This window comes from Elgaria multicarinata, chromosome 9 (assembly GCF_023053635.1).
Source record: "Elgaria multicarinata webbii isolate HBS135686 ecotype San Diego chromosome 9, rElgMul1.1.pri, whole genome shotgun sequence".
Lineage (NCBI taxonomy): Eukaryota > Metazoa > Chordata > Lepidosauria > Squamata > Anguidae > Elgaria > Elgaria multicarinata.
The window spans coordinates 65,322,735-65,338,633 of record NC_086179.1 but is presented as its reverse complement, the minus strand read 5'-3'; the positions used below and the strand labels follow the sequence as shown (position 1 = coordinate 65,338,633).

The following is a 15,899-nucleotide window of genomic DNA, read 5'->3' as shown; positions in this document are numbered from 1 at the left end:
TTGGGCCTGTTCAAACAACACACTAAGCCATGGTTATGCCGCTAACCCTTTTGCAGCAAATGGTTATGTAGCCTCCATGATTAGAAATGGTTCACATGACACACTAGGCCATAATGTTTAGCTCAAAATGCTTAACCACCGTGGCTAAGCATGTCATGTGAACAGAATCACAATGAGTCTGTTCAGAACAGGCTAAGCCATGGTTAGGCCGTTAACCCTTTTGCAGCAAATGGTTAGTGAGCGTATTTAAACCGTGGTTATGTAGCTACCATGGTTACTAACGACCACACAACACACTAATTCATGGTTCATAAGACATGCTCCACCTTAATGTTTAGCTCAAAATGCTTAACCACCATGGCTTAAGCATGTCGTCTGAACAGAGTTAGTCTAAAACTCAAAATGTTTGCTTTTGACCGATTTCATTTTCTATGCAGTACTGTAAATACTTGTTTATTATAGAATGCCAATATAGTTTTAGTAAATCATTAGAATGACCCATTACAGGTGCAATCGTACGCATGTTTAGACAGAAATGCAGGAAGAAGCTAGAAGTGAGAATGACACTTTTAACAACTGAGGCTGGCTGGCTGGGGGATTCTGGCAGTTGCAGGACTTTTGTGGGCACCCTAAGAATACCATGCCGCATAACAACATATAAGCAATAATCCCAATCTTGAGCCTCCGATTCACACAGGTGTTTTTACACATGATGACTCCCTTCAATTTTGTGAACATTCAGTGCTAAGAGCTAAGTTACCCTCTTAATGGGGAGCCATGATTTGTGAAGGAAATGGCAGAAAAGGCTGGTGAGGAGTGGTTGCACAGCTTCAGTGGCACCATCTCCTTCCCAGGAGGGGACTGCTGGACCAATCAATGTGTTGATTAGGTGGGGCCAAAGAAGCAGACCAAGCAGAATGAGATCTCTCCTTTGTTCTGAGTCCAGTTCAACCTGAGGCTCCCAAAGGCAGACCTCCCATATGGCTCCAGGATTGTAGTTGCTGACTTACCCACCCACCCATTCCTGGTAGTAAGATATCTTGCAGTGGCAAAAGTAGTCACCAGTTAAATGGGATGGGGAAGGAATTTTACCAATTGGCAAAGACCGTGCAGGGGCTTTCGCCTTTCCCATTGCAAGATTAATTCCATTGTAAATAAGTTGATCTGGAATATCAGTAAATTCTTTGCGGATGCTTCATTTCATAACATTTGTCACAACTTAGATAGGTGTGATAGGTATTGGGCTGGATCCATTGGTGAGTGGTAGCAAGATTGGGTTCCCTGGTCTCCCACACTGAGGATTCCCATAAGGGATCTCGGGGACTTTGGAGACCAAAATGGGGGCTGCAAACTGGCCATGTCTGTAGTGGTGGAAAGGGGCTCACATTAGTGGTCCATGCCATGGTGTGTCCCTGGCCCTACCATCCACCACCACTGCCCCTGGCATGTGGGCCAGGAAGAGGAATCAGCCAGCAGGTGGACTGGCCAATGACAGGATCCACACCCTATGCCACAGTCAAGCCTATTCAAGTGAGTCAGTAAAGTTGTGGCTAATTTATCATCCTAGCTATGACTGTGCGTTCTCTCCCATTCACCAACCAGACTCAATTAAGCGCTGCCTACACAAGTAGAAGTCCATGTTAGCAGAGAGCTTCATGTGCACATTAGAGCACAAACATGAACTAAAAAACAATGGCTTTTCATAACCTGTTGAGCTATTGAAGCTGCATTTGCAGGATAAAACTATTGAGTAGAACAGATAAACTATTTTATGGCCAACCAGCTATCGATCAGGAACCCACAAGCAGGACTTGGTGCAACAGCACTCTCCCACCCATGTTCCCTATCAACTGGTGTACATAGGCTTACTGTCTCTGGTACTGGAGCTAGCATATAGCCATCACAACTAGTAGCCATTGATAGCCTTCTCCTCCAGGAATTTATCCAACTCCCTTTTAAAGCCATCACTAACCTTATGGTCAATCCATCATCAGAAACTAAGAATTCTGCCAATCCACCAGACCACCATACAGTATCTATTATTTATTTATAACAAACAAGTTCTACAATTGCCAAGTGCTAAAGTGGGATTTTTTTTGACATATCACTTGAAAACATAAAACACTGGTTTTCCATAGAGTATTTTAACATATGTTCTCTCTTATAGCGTGTGTGGAATACATACATACATGCACACACACAAATATATATATACACGTGCGCACACAAATATATATATGCATACATATGCACATACACACACACTAAGGCTGACAATTCTGAAGTTTGTTCAGTACTGTAGGCATTTACGTTGCCATGAATGAATGGAAAAGAGCATTACAGTGTCTTAAAATATGAATTACACAGCTCTCCCTGACATGGTATAATGCATGTTTACTCAAGTCACCAAAACAGCCACTTTGTAACATGATGTTTACTCTTCAATGATGAAGACTGACAAAAATCATGCCTGGGAAGAAATTCCATTGACACACATATTATGGTTTGACACAAAAGCATTTGACACAGATTTAACTAAATCAACAGTCCATACCCAGATTACACTAAAAAGGCAAGTCTAAACAGCAGCAATTAGTTCTGGAAATACTTACTTCTGATGAGGTCATCATCAGTGCAATTTCCCCAAACAGGCTGGTCTTGTGTTTCTGCTTGTATAATTTGGTTACTGGAAGTTTCTGTTATCTCTCTTGCTCCTACAGCTGTTCTGTCTCCACCACATTTTTCTAAATAACAACAAGCAATAAAGATTAAGCTATAGTCACCAATTTAAGAAGATTTACCTACTCATTTACAAGCTACTCTTTCAATGGGAATTTGCCAAAGCATTCTCTTATAAATCATTTGTGGTTCAACGCCGGGCTAAAGGTGCAGGAGTTAAGTACTGGCCAAGAGATTATGGTTAACTAAAATACCACAGCAGTAATCTCCCGAAAGTTTATAAGAAGATAAGTAAATGTCTTAACAACTTAAGAACACTGCTCCCCCGCAAATTTTCTTCATTGAACCATAATCTAAAGACCATAGGCATGTGCAGCAGTAAAAGGATCTTCTGAAGATCTTCTGATTTTCTCAGGTTGTGAACCGAAACAGACATCACTTGAAATCTGTATCTAGCAGACTGGGACTCTAGCATGGAGATATATATATATATATATATATATATAAAGATCCATGCTGGCTGAAAAGAATCCAAGATTACTGCTAGACTAAACAGACCAAGATGGTCTAAGCTAAAACCAAATGGCAAGATGATGGTTTAGGTTTGACTTCAGAAAAAAAATATCATTGCCACATGCACATTATTAACTGAAATGATGCATACGAAACTAAATGTCAAAGTGTGTCTTGCGACACTAACACTTAAGCATTTTAGAAATTTTGCATGTTCTTAGCTAATACTAATACATTCATAGCTATATTAGAATCAAGATGAACATAAGTCAGAAGGTATGACTCATCACTCAAAACAGTAGTATTTAATAAAACTGAGAAATCTTAGTAAATTGCTCAACAGGGGTATCCTATTACTCATAACAGTAAACAAGTTACCAGTAAAGTGTGATACAGGATCTGGGAAATAAGAGTAATTGTGAAATTTGCTGAAATATTTTTATCACAGCACAGCAAAAGCAAAAATCCCATGTTTTCAAGATAGATATCTCCAAAGCATATCTATCTTTACAAGAGATGGTGTGCTATTCTAAATTAGGGTGCTATATTTGCACTTCCTCTCTAGTTCCACAAGTGTTCCAAGTTTACAAACATAGTTACAACCTAACTTACTCTGGTGAGTTTCTGTATAGCAAAAACCTCCTCAGAAAACTGCTAAGTCCAGTTTCGTATCAATTATTCTCTGCATTACAGAACAGAACTCCACCTCACCCCATCCCCACTGACATATCTCCTAGGACACCTCGAGTTCAGGCTACAGATCCCAAGATACAAGTCTGAGGGCCAAACTAAATGTTCTTCAAATTATACACTTAAGCGAAAGCAGGCATGGCCCCAATTTGGATCAGGACTGTGGCCCTCCAGGAGGTTCCCCATTCCCCCCCCCCCGCAAATTTAATCCCCAGCATTTCTGCAGAGGGGGTTAAAAAAAACCCAAACACATCTCCATTGATTCCATGATGAAATTTTGGGCCAAAAACAGGAAGGGGGAGCTTAAATCCCACTCTCCCAAAACACCATGTTCCTGATCCAAATCAGGGCCACGTGCACCTACGTTGAAGAAAATAATCCAGTCACACATAGCTCTGCCTTGCTTGATTTGAAGAATGCTTTGTCTGAACTTGTGTGGCACTTTTAGGCAGCTGCAACGTTGGCATTATGGGTCGGACATGGGAACATCGTCTCTGATCAAAGAGGCGCTAAGAAGCAGCAATGCAATTTTCTTTAAATTGTATCACTGTACTTATTTATTATTGTTCTCCAAATTAATATTAAACAAATTCAGATCAGCACCCAGGAACCCAGAGAGCCACTTCCTCTCTCTCTTTGGAATGCAACTACATCAGTCCACTGTGCGGAGAATGGACTATTGTCTTTCCACCCCTTTGCAGATATTACTGGCTCCTGCTAACCTCCTTCTACAAAGGCAACACAACTGCTGACTTGGGCCGAGAAGCTATAGACAAGAGGTGGGCAGAAGATAGATTAGCATATACTGGTCAATCTCTGGTGATTTACAGCAGGGTTTCTGTGTTCCAACTGTGTAACAACAGCAACAACTAAAAATCTCCTTCCTGCCCCCCTCCCAAATTAGGTTGCCGGGGGAGGGGGGGGGACTGCTTGGAAGAAAACCAGCAGATGATTCTTGTGTGAAAGGACTTGCAAGCTCAGTTCTGAAACTGATGGTGCATAAATTCAAAAGCAATCTGCTCCTTAATTCTGAGCATATGTCTACTTGCCTGAGCCACTATTTTGCACCTGGCTCTGGTTGGTGGACTTCAGGGTTCTATCCAAAAATAAAGTGGATCCTGCAAGCCTGAATTTTGTCACCTCTGCTATAGTCCAATCAACTGTGTGGGAAAGGGCACCAGGTTCCATTCCAAAGAGAGTCAAGCGGCCTGAGTCATTGTGTAGTTAACCTAGATTCCTCTTTCCACATTGCATATGGTAGCCCCCCTCCTATGGAATTCCTTGCCTCTGGAGGTCAGGCAGGGGCCAACTTTGTATTCCTTTCCACGCCTCCTGAAAATGTCATTGTTCCAGGAAGCCTTTTCTTAATGACCAGCCACGGTTCACTCTTCATTTTACTTCTTTTAAAAATCTATTTTAAGGTGTTTTATTGTTTTTATTTTATTTTATCTCGTACACCGCTCCAAAATTTTGAATGGGGAGCAGTATACAACTATTGTAAATAAATAAATATTATAGTATATGTTCACCTGGCTGAGATTTTGGTCTTGCTGCCCCTGCATTGGTCACAGATCTGAACTCCCACTTAGATGGAAGTTAAAGAGATCATCTTCCTAATTGAGTGTATTTGTTTTTCAATTGATTAGTGTTTAAACTTGGATTTTGGGGGGTCAGAGGGTATCTGCTTGCACCAAGTTTCACTTATTTGTGATGGTGGGGGAAGTAGTGTCCTGCAAGGTTATTTAAATATTTAGAGGAATGGTAGGTAGGAACTGTCACAAAATCCACCAACATACTGTGACCAACAAGTCCAGGTGCAGTTTATCAATGGCAGCAAGCAAGGCATGGACTTGCAGCTGGCTTTGAATTGCCTGGCTTTATTCTACAATTGTTTGTGGGACAGTTTGTCAGAGAATTTCTCAAGTTATTGTTATTGTAAGTATTTTTACACCACTCAACAGTTATATTCCCTTCCCAATTATATTCTTACAAAAAGAATGAAACAAAATATATAATAATCTAAAAGCCACAAAACCATAAATACAGCAAAGAACAGTCAGCATAATTAAAACTGCATCTAAAAAAGCTTGGGAAAATGTCGAAAGTCAGGCACCTGGCGAATCTTTCTGGGAAGGACATTTCACAATTGGGGAACCACTAAGAAATGTGACACAATAGCCTTTGGCCATGTGCACAATACTTCACACAATTAAGGAATTTTCATTTCCATGAGTTTGAAGTAAATTAGGTACCCATATGCTGGTAGATGCCACACAGTGGCTTCAGCCTATGGAACACTGACCTGATACTTCTAGGATATTTATTTATTCATTTATTTTATTTATTTATTGAATTTTTATACCGACCAATAGCCGAAGTTCTCTGGGAGGTTCACAAAAATTAAAACCATTCAAAGTATGAAACAAACAGTATAAAAAGTGACTAAATAGCTGCCTTCAGATGTCACAACAGGGTTGTTGTTTTAAACCATAGGTTGTTGTTAACAAAGTGGGAACTAGAATGTGCAGACTCCACTACCCATTTGCTTCTAAGAGGATAAACAACCAAAGGACACTTATCCCTGGGTTATTTAGCTCCTCCCACTTGCAGTGGGTGTGATCGAGTGTCAAGAGCTAGCACACCCACTCACTCACAACTTTATTCACAACATCCCAGGATTTCCTGGGTTGTTGTGGCATGCAAATGTGATCAATATGTCCAAAATCGCATCAAGGATGAGCTTTTTGTACCTTATTAACACAGAAAGTATCACATAAAAGAGTTCTGCTGTTTGCAGAGATTGAAACAGTCACATGAAATTATGAAAAATATACTCTTTTACAAGGAACACATGATATTCAGCGTTTAGTCAATTGAGACAGGGCTGCAGTGATCAGGAAATGCATCGCCCAGATTAAGTGTGAAGAAAAAAGGGACCGACAGGAATTACCCACAAATCCCAACAACACATGTGCTAAAATCTGAACTGTTGCAGAATTTGGTGCAGCTGGCTTACTTTTGTATAAAATTACTCATACAAGTAAACAATTTGTGTGACATGGCAGCAACCATTTGTGTACAACAGTAACACTGTACACAAAAGTAAACAATTTGTGTACAACGGTAACATAGGAAGTGGGACTCCTCTCCTCGATTATATAGATCCTTTAAAATAAAACACAGAAGATACATAACAAAAACAACTAATGCAAAAATACAAAACAGCAGCAGGAAAATAAAATATAACAGAAAATACTACCCCAACAGGGAAACACATAAATAGTGCATAATGAATCACTTTAAAAGGGGGTTAAATTCCTGGAGGAGAAGGCTATCAATGTATACTAGTCCTGATAGCTATGTGCTACCTCCAGTAGCAGAGTCAGTATGCCTACCCTGTTTCCCCGAAAGTAAGACATCCCCCGAAAATAAGACCTACTTCCAGTTTTGCCTCTCGCTGTAATATAAGCCATCCCCCGAAGACCTTTTTTTTGTTCAACAATAAATATGTACCGTATTCTTCTTCATGGAAAAATAAGACATCCCCTGAAAATAAGACCTAGCGCATCTTTGGGAGCAAAAATTAATACAAGACACTGTCTTATTTTTGGGGAAACAGGGTATGTACCCCAGTTGCTGGGGAACATAGGTGGGAGGATGCTGTTGCACTCGTGTCCTGTTTGTGGGTTCCTGGTCGACAGCTGGTTGGCCACTGTGTGAACAGAATGCTGGACTAGATCCAGTTTGTTCAAATTACACCACAAATTAAAACAGGGGGGGGGAAACACAGAAATATCAGCAGAATCAATTTAGTCAAAGCCTTCCTGAAAGAGCCAGATTTTGGTCTGACACCTGAAAGTACACAGTGTCAGAGCCTAGTGTATCTCTGTGGGGAAGGCATCCTGCAATGTTGGTGCCATCATTGAAAAGACCTTGCATCATTGAAATTTGAGGAATTAATTGAACAAAAAGAAATAGATAAGGGACAAAACATAGGGATAAAGGGGTTAGTGAGTCAAATATATAATATATTAGTTGAGAAAGGAGGGCTGGATAGTGCTGGGAAAATGGTTTGGGAGACTGATTTGAAGATACAAATAGGACAACAGAGGTGGGATGGACTATGGAGACAGAGAGTGTTGAGAAATATGTCAGTAAGAATAAAGGAGAATTACTATAAACTTGTATGGAGGTGGTACTTAACTCCGGTTAGATTAAATAAGATTAATAAACAGCTTTCAGCAGATTGTTGGAGGGGTTGTGGAGAAAAGGGAACGTATTTACATATGTGGTGGGATTGTATACATGTGCAAAAGTTATGGAAGATGGTGTTTTATGAGATTGAACAGATTGTGGGATTTAAAGTAGAAGTTACACCAAGGATTGCATTACTCTCACTGCATGATGATCCTAAATGTAATAAAGAAATGAAAGAATTGATAACGAACCTACTGACAGCTGCGAGGTTGATAGTAACTAGGAATTGGAAAATTACAGGAGATTATTGTATTGAAGAATGGTATAAAGAAGTGTGGGACATTGCTATAAACGATAAATTGACATGTAATATAAAAATGCAAAGAGGCATAGTAAAAACGAATGATTTTGAGAGTATATGGAAAAAGTTCCTGGAGTTTGTATTTTCTAAAGGAAGGGGGGTTCCACCAACAGATGAAACTATGAGTTTTTGGAAACAAGAATGAGATCCCGAGGTGGGGGGAGCACTGTTATGTTTATTATATTATGTTTAATAGGTTAATATTGAATATATGATAGTAAGGTATGATAATATCTTGTATTAAGTGATTTTGATTTGTGTTTGTTGTTTCAATAATAAAAATATTCAAAAAAAAAAAGAAAAAGAAAAAAAAAAGAAAAGACCTTGCTCTTGGAGGACATCCACCAAACTTTTCTTAGCAGAGGCACCCAAAACAAGCCCTCGGATGTTACATAGAGCACACCTGGTGGCATGTATAGAAAAAAGCAGTCCTTGGGATCACCACATCCCAGGCCATTTAAAGCATTAAAGTCAACAATAGCAGTTTAAATAGAGGCTGGAAAGAAACAGAGCGCTAAAAATCAGTACAGATTTAACAAAATCAATAAGCTCACAATAGTCAGCTCCAGGCTCCAGACAATAAACTGGTAGCAGCATCTTGCACAACACTTTTTTAAGGGAAACTCTACGTAGGGCGTATTGCAGTAGACCAGCCTGGAAATCACTAGGGCATGAATAACTGTGGGGAGATCCAAATTTGCCAGGAAAGAAGAGGTGCAGCTGGTTCACCAGAAAAAGTTAGTTAAGGCACTCTTTGGGCATTACATTAATGAGGTGGTTTACCACCCTATCAGGATTATTTTTCAAAAAATCCTAAGCAGGGGGGGTCCCAGATTTCCACTGGGACTGATGTACACGGGAAGGGGAGGTTTTACCCTTCCCTTCCCAGCTACAATCCAAATCAAAGTTGCCCCCTTCCAGCACTGCCCTTAGTGACAGAAAAGAGACAGTGGAGGAGAGGGGGCATTTGCATCAAGATCACATCTAAACAGGGAAAGGTTAAATCCCATGTGCTATGGCCCCAACTGATATCCTCCTTATGCACCTAGGATTAAACTTCAGAAATACCATGATGTGGCTGCCAGCCATGCTATTAACATAACATGCAGTTAGGCCTTTAAGGCCATGAAAAGCCAGCTGCAGTAATCTCCACAGCAGCTCTTTGTGCAATAGACTGCAGTCTCAGTTTTACTTAGAAGTAACCCCACTATGTTCAGTGGGATATATGTTCAGTGAACCTAGAGCTTTATCACACCAGCGTTATACTGTGCAATCACTGCGAATTGCGTGCAAAGGACTCCAAAGTTTTCCAGTTTATAATCTGCTTTTATTGTGAAGTACTCTGAAGTTTTCCAGTTTATAATCTGCTTTGACTGTGAAGTACTCCCATGCATCCTGCTTTAATTGTGCTATAAAGCCAAAAGCCCCAACCTAGTTTGCTACTAGTTTTGGAGCAAATCATTTGTTGTTTTCCGAGCGGCCACTAGGGGCGCAGGAGCAGTATTTAATATGGTTAAAGTACAAATTAAACAAATGCTTACATCTGCGCAAGTTTTAAAGATAAAAACATCAAAATTGGCACAGTAATAGATATTAAGGAGAGCTTTAAGCATACCAAATTTTAATTGGATTGGGTCATCAGTTGATTTTTTAATGATTTTTTTACATTTCCCCCTTAAACCCTTTTCCTGGTATGCAAAGGATCTTTAGAGCGCCGTCCGGGGTGTGATTTAGCTAACAATAATGGTGACAGCTTAGCGCTGTAGGGGATAATTCAAGGGAAACAGGTAATTCAAGATAATTCAAGGAAACAGGGATGAAGCTATAATAGTGCATAGGACTGAAGTTTTAGTAAGAGGCGACAATTTTATGTGGGCAAAATGCTGAGTAAACAAGGCCTGGATTGGGCTGCAATGTATTTTCTCTATCTCCTCTCTAACATTTTGAGTCTGCAGAATACTACATGGCAAGGGTAATCCAAGCCCTTCCACAAGCAGGATAAATGATTATTTATTATTATTACTACTATTAACAGATATTTGTAGCGCCCCAAACTCATCAACACGTTTAGATTGCTGCTGCAAAATATCACCCATGCAAGATTACCATTAAACAGTTGTGGAACAGGGCACATATTTCTTTGGTCTTCAAAGACTGTTTTACATCATTCTGTGTCCTTTAAATCCAAATTGCTGGTTGTAGAAGAATAAAAATCAAGGAATCATAGAATAGTAGAGTTGGAAGGGGCCTAAAAGGCCATTGAGTCCAACCCCCTAAAGAAGAAGAAGAAGAAGAAGAAGAAGAAGAAGACACCAAATGCTGTCTTAAAAGGGAGAGAAGGGCCTAAACGTCTCTCATTTTATTTATAGCAAAAGAGAATCCAAAAGCCAACTTTTCTGCTGCTAACACAAAAAGACGAATGATTTGGGGAGGGAATCTACACTACTGCTTTAAAGCGCTTTTAACAGTTTTGACAACTGTTGGGGCCCAGGACACACTGCACATACAGGTTTCAAAACGTTTTCAAAGTGCTTTAAAGCACTTTAAAAGCAATAGTGTAGATCCCCCCCCAGGTGACCATCCTCCAATATAACCATACATGCTTCAATCTTAACATGCCAACCAAAGTTAACCACCCAAGCACATATTCTATTGCATTAATAGGAAATTAAACGGGCAAGTGTATACTTTGGAGCAGTTGTCTATGTTAACACCTGCAGATTTGGGGGGGGGGGGGGGAGAGACAGAGAAAAGAGAGAGATGACCTAGGAGCATCTTAACACCCTACCCCAGAGCTTCAAAAGAACTACAATTGACTTACAAAGTGAATGAGGTATAGTACACATTACTTCTGCATTCCTCAGCCAGCCTTGGAATTTGGGAGGTGTGGCAATAAGCAAAAGGCCAGGAAAGCAGGGCAGAAAGAGTAGCAGTAACTTTCTGCATGCATCTAGTGCAACCTTCTCCAACACTAAATACGCCTTCCCCAACCGGGTGCCCTCCCAATTGTTTTGAACTTCAACTTCCACCAGCTTCAACTAGCACAGCCGACTGTCAGAAATAATGTTGTCATCCGAAACATCTGGAAGGCACCAGGTTGGGGAAGGCGTATCTAGTGTTTTGAACTGGAAAAGGAAGTGAGACATGAGGCACAAACTGATCATTCTGTGGCAGCGTTAAAGAGGAATGCCCCCTCCCTAGCAGGATGTGGAGGGGGGCGCTATATGGTATGGAAAAGCCAACCCCCACCCCTTACAAACCCCATACATAAAACCCAGTTTCAGCTGTTAAGCCGTCGCCGCGCTTCCAAAGAAACTTTCAAGCAACTCACCTCGAGGGAGTGAGATCAAAAAGCTGTTTTCAGCCGGCGCTGCACGCTCTGGCCCTTCAGGCCCCGGAGGAAGAGGTTCTCTCGCTTGGGACATCTGCCAGCTCTCTCCTCCGAGTAATAAAGAGCGTATACCTCCCCTCTCGACAAGGCTAACACACGACCCTGAAGGGACAAACAAATGAAGTCTTTCAGAGGGATTTTACGCGCGCTCACACGCCCGCCCGTCTGAGTCGCTCGGAGGCAAAGGCAGATGCGCCGCCACAAAAGAAGCCCCAACTTTGCAAACTCTCGGCGACAGCAGGCGCAGCGCGGGTCTCCCTGCCTCCCCTTTTGGGTAGTTTTCGCCCAAACACGCAGGCGAGCGCGAGAAAGAGCGCACTACCGAGGACACCGCGAAGGAAGTTTGCGCCTCAGGCCTCTCAGAGTAGGGGAGGCGTGGAAAACAACCGTTGCCTCCGCAGAAAAGCAAAACTTCAGCGCTCTTACCTTGGCATTTCTTCGGCGGGACGGGGGCGCGGAGAAATACTTGCCTCTCCCTCCCCGCTTGGGAGAAGGAAGGGGGGGGGGACTTCGCAGAAGCACTTCTCAGCCCAGCTGCTTCCCTAACATCTCCCCTCTCGCTCGGCGGCCACCTCCTCTTTCCCTCCCGCTAGTTTCACATGCAGCTGCAACAGCAGCACCCCGCCCCCCAGGCAGCCTCTTGCCCGGGCCTAGACGGAGCCTCCCAGCGCAGGAAGCCTCTTCAGCTTCGGCACAAGTTTCGCGCCCTTCCCCCACAACCACAAATTTGGACCTGGCTTGCTCTCCCCGCACGCCGCTTTATCATTTGAGAGGAACCCCCCCCGGACACTTCAGGCTGGCAGCAGAAAAGAGCAACGCTGCTTCTTGGTCATTCCTAAAGGCCAAAACAGACCTTTCTTTCAATGTGTGTTGTAGCAGCGACGTCTTTTCATTTCTACTCTAGGTGCAGGGCCCCCCAATCCAGATCTCCAAAGCCCCCATGCTAGGCTCCTAATATGGATTGGGAGGCCTGTGCCTACTCTAGAGTAAGAATGAAGGAAAAGACATAGGAGCTAGATACGGATTTAAAGCCATGTCTGTTTTGGCCCTAAAATGGGAAAGGCCTGGTCCCAAGTAAACCTGTCTTAGGGCCTAACTATTTGTGATGTTAATACATATTTGAAAAGGGTACTTAATGCTGACTTGTTTATTTCAAGGAAAAGCTGCCTACTGGTGAAGAGATCTGATGGTTCAGTAAATAAAATCCCCCCCTCCTCTCAACAGAGGCTGGAACCCACATGCCCCCTGCACACACAGCAGCCATAGGATCTGTGGAATCTCTCCCTTTCAGGCCTCCAGGATTGTTCTGCGCCTTCTAGGGCAAGCAGCTTCTCATACTTACCCACTCTGGGCACCGCAGTAGGGAAGGCTGAGTTGTATCCAACATTAGTCTAACTTGACCCATTTCAATGGGTCTTCTTAAATAGGACTAACATTGGATACAACCCATTGGGCCCACAATGCTACCTAGAGGCAGATGTGAGCAGTCACCTGTGTTTCTTTGCTCATCCTCTCTTACTATTATTTCCTCCCCTGGGATTCTAGTATTATGGGTAGGGGAGGAAAGTGTCTTCATATCTGCTTTTTCCACACCTTGCATACTTTTTTACATCTATGTCATGTCTTCCCTTACCTGTTTCTAAGCTAAACAATCCCAGCTGTTGCAACCTTTCCTCATAGGGGAGTTGCTCAAGCTCCTTTATCATTTTAGTTGCCCCTTTTTCCCCCAACGCTACAATGTCCTTTTTTAGGTGCCGTGATGAGAACTGTACATAGTATAAGTGTGGTCACATTTCTGCTGGCATACCTCCAGGCTTGCCCCCAGAAAAATGCCACATAAACAGAGGCTGGCTGAGGGAATGCTGGAAGTTGTAGGACTTTTTCTCTCTAAACATACATAGGATTGCACTCCAAAAGAACTATGTTCCACCGAATTCAATGGGACCTACTTCCACGTAAGCGGACATAGGATTGCAGCCTGAGTCCCATTGAACTTGGTCAGATTTAGGGTCAAACTGGAAGCTAAGTTAAGCACACTTTAAAAAAAATTGTTTTAACACCTGGCACTTTTATTTTGAAGGAAATACAGGTAACCAGTTTTCATTGCTCAGTTTTCACAATTCTTATCTACTAACACATACTCAGTATACTTAGTGGCACTATGATTATCTCCCTCAGCAATGTAAGAAGAGCCCTGCTGGTTCAGATTAAAGGCCTATCTAGTCCAGAATCCTGTTACGTTCAACACGGAAGAGGTGGACACCCAAGCACTAACCTATTATTCTATCTTATCTAAGGGACTAGTCTAGCTGTTCATGCTGTATTTGACTGACCCTCCCACCCACCACCCAAGAGTTGGCTTAAGCCTGAGCCTTTTATTCTGTTGTGTCCTTATCCTTATACTGGGCCTCAGTTGGTTTCACCATGCTTCCCACTCTCCAGTAGTTGCCCAAAGTTTGCTAACTCTGATGCTCTGAGTTATGGCATTTTGACTACATTAAGAATAGCCCCCACACTCTGCTTTGTTCCATGTTTGCTAAAGGTGTGATGATTATGTGCACCACTGCAAAACTTATAAGATGATACCCCCAGGAAGATGGGAAACATGTCAATCCCCTGTTGACACAAAAATTATCCTTCCTAGCCCCCAATGGGATGACCAGCATATGCCTTGGATAACCCTGAATTTGTAGGAGCAGGGTTTGCACAATGAGGCTGGGTCACGTGGCCTGCCCCATGTTCTGTTCTCACAAGGTTAGAATCATGTGCATCGCAAGATTTTGGTCTTGAAGATCTCATAATGGCCATGATCATCAGCCATTGCAAGATTTACACACACTGGGCCTCACCACTACTCGGACCTGGCACAACTAAAGTTGGCAGTTGCCCTCCTATTACCACAACAGACAAATCCCCTTGCAGGTAAGTGTGGTGATAGATAGCCTTAACCTCCATGAATTTGTCTAACCCTCTTTTAAAGCGTCTAGGTTGGTAGCCAAATTTGGAAACAAATCTCATAATTTATGCAATGAATAATGTGAAGCAGTATTTAGGGAGGGGGAGCTGTTCTGAATCCTGGATTCTAGTATTATGAGAAAGGGAGAAAAATATGTGTGCTTTCTCCATACCATGCATAATTTTATACAAATGTGCTCCTTTGGTTGCTTTTTTCCTAAATGATAAAGCATCAAACATTGTAAACTTTCCTCATAATAGTATTTGCTTTATCTCCCTTATCATTTTGGCTGTCCTTTTCCAGCTCTACAATATCCCTTTTGGGGTGTGGTAACCAGAACTGTACACAGTATTCCAAGTGTGGTCACATCATAAATGTGTTATATGATACTGGTAGTTTTATTTTTCATTCCTTTCCCAGTGAGCTCAAAAATGGATTTTGCCTTTTTCACAGCTGCTGTGCACTGGATTGACATTTTCATTGAGCTATTCACCTCAATCCAGTGTGAGAGCCAGTGTGTTGTAATGGTTAGTGTTGGACTGGGATTCAGGAGATCCAGGTTCCTAGTCCCCATTCGGCCATGGAAACTCACTGGGTGTCTTTGGGCCAGTCACAGACTTACCTCACAGAGTTGTTATTGTGAGATAACAACTCTGAACACGCTGGAGCGTGTTCAGAGGAGAGCAACCAGGATGATCAGGGATCTGGAAACAAAGCCCTATGAAGAGAGACTGAAAGAACTGGGCATGTTTAGCCTGGAGAAGAGAAGATTGAGGGGAGACATGATAGTACTCTTCAAATACTTAAAAGGTTGTCACACAGAGGAGGGCCAGGATCTCTTCTCAATACTCCCAGAGTGCAGGACACGGAATAATGGGCTCAAGTTAAAGCAAGCCAGATTCCAGCTGGACAGCAGGAAAAACTTCCTGACTGTTAGAGCAGTACGACAATGGAATCAGTTACCTAGGGAGGTTGTGGGCTCTTCCACACTAGAGGCCTTCAAGAGGCAGCTGGACAAGCATCTGTTGGGGATGCTTTAGGGTGGATTCCTGCATTGAGCAGGGGGTTGGACTCGATGGCCTTGTAGCCCCCTTCCAACTCTGCTATTCTAT

General features: G+C 42.3%; 1 protein-coding gene across 1 annotated transcript in view; it reads right to left on the bottom strand.

Moving 5' to 3' along the window:
- The window catches only part of MDFIC (MyoD family inhibitor domain containing), a 46,348-nt gene extending 33,970 nt beyond the window's left edge, over nt 1-12,378 (bottom strand). The window contains exons 1-3 of the mRNA XM_063134035.1: nt 12,258-12,378; nt 11,772-11,933; nt 2,613-2,744 (exon numbers count right to left, since the gene is read on the bottom strand). Coding sequence (XP_062990105.1) covers nt 2,613-2,744; nt 11,772-11,865 — 226 coding nt within the window. The 5' untranslated portion in view covers nt 11,866-11,933; nt 12,258-12,378. The remainder of the gene's footprint in view (nt 1-2,612; nt 2,745-11,771; nt 11,934-12,257) is intronic.
- Nucleotides 12,379-15,899: the final 3,521 nt, after the last annotated feature.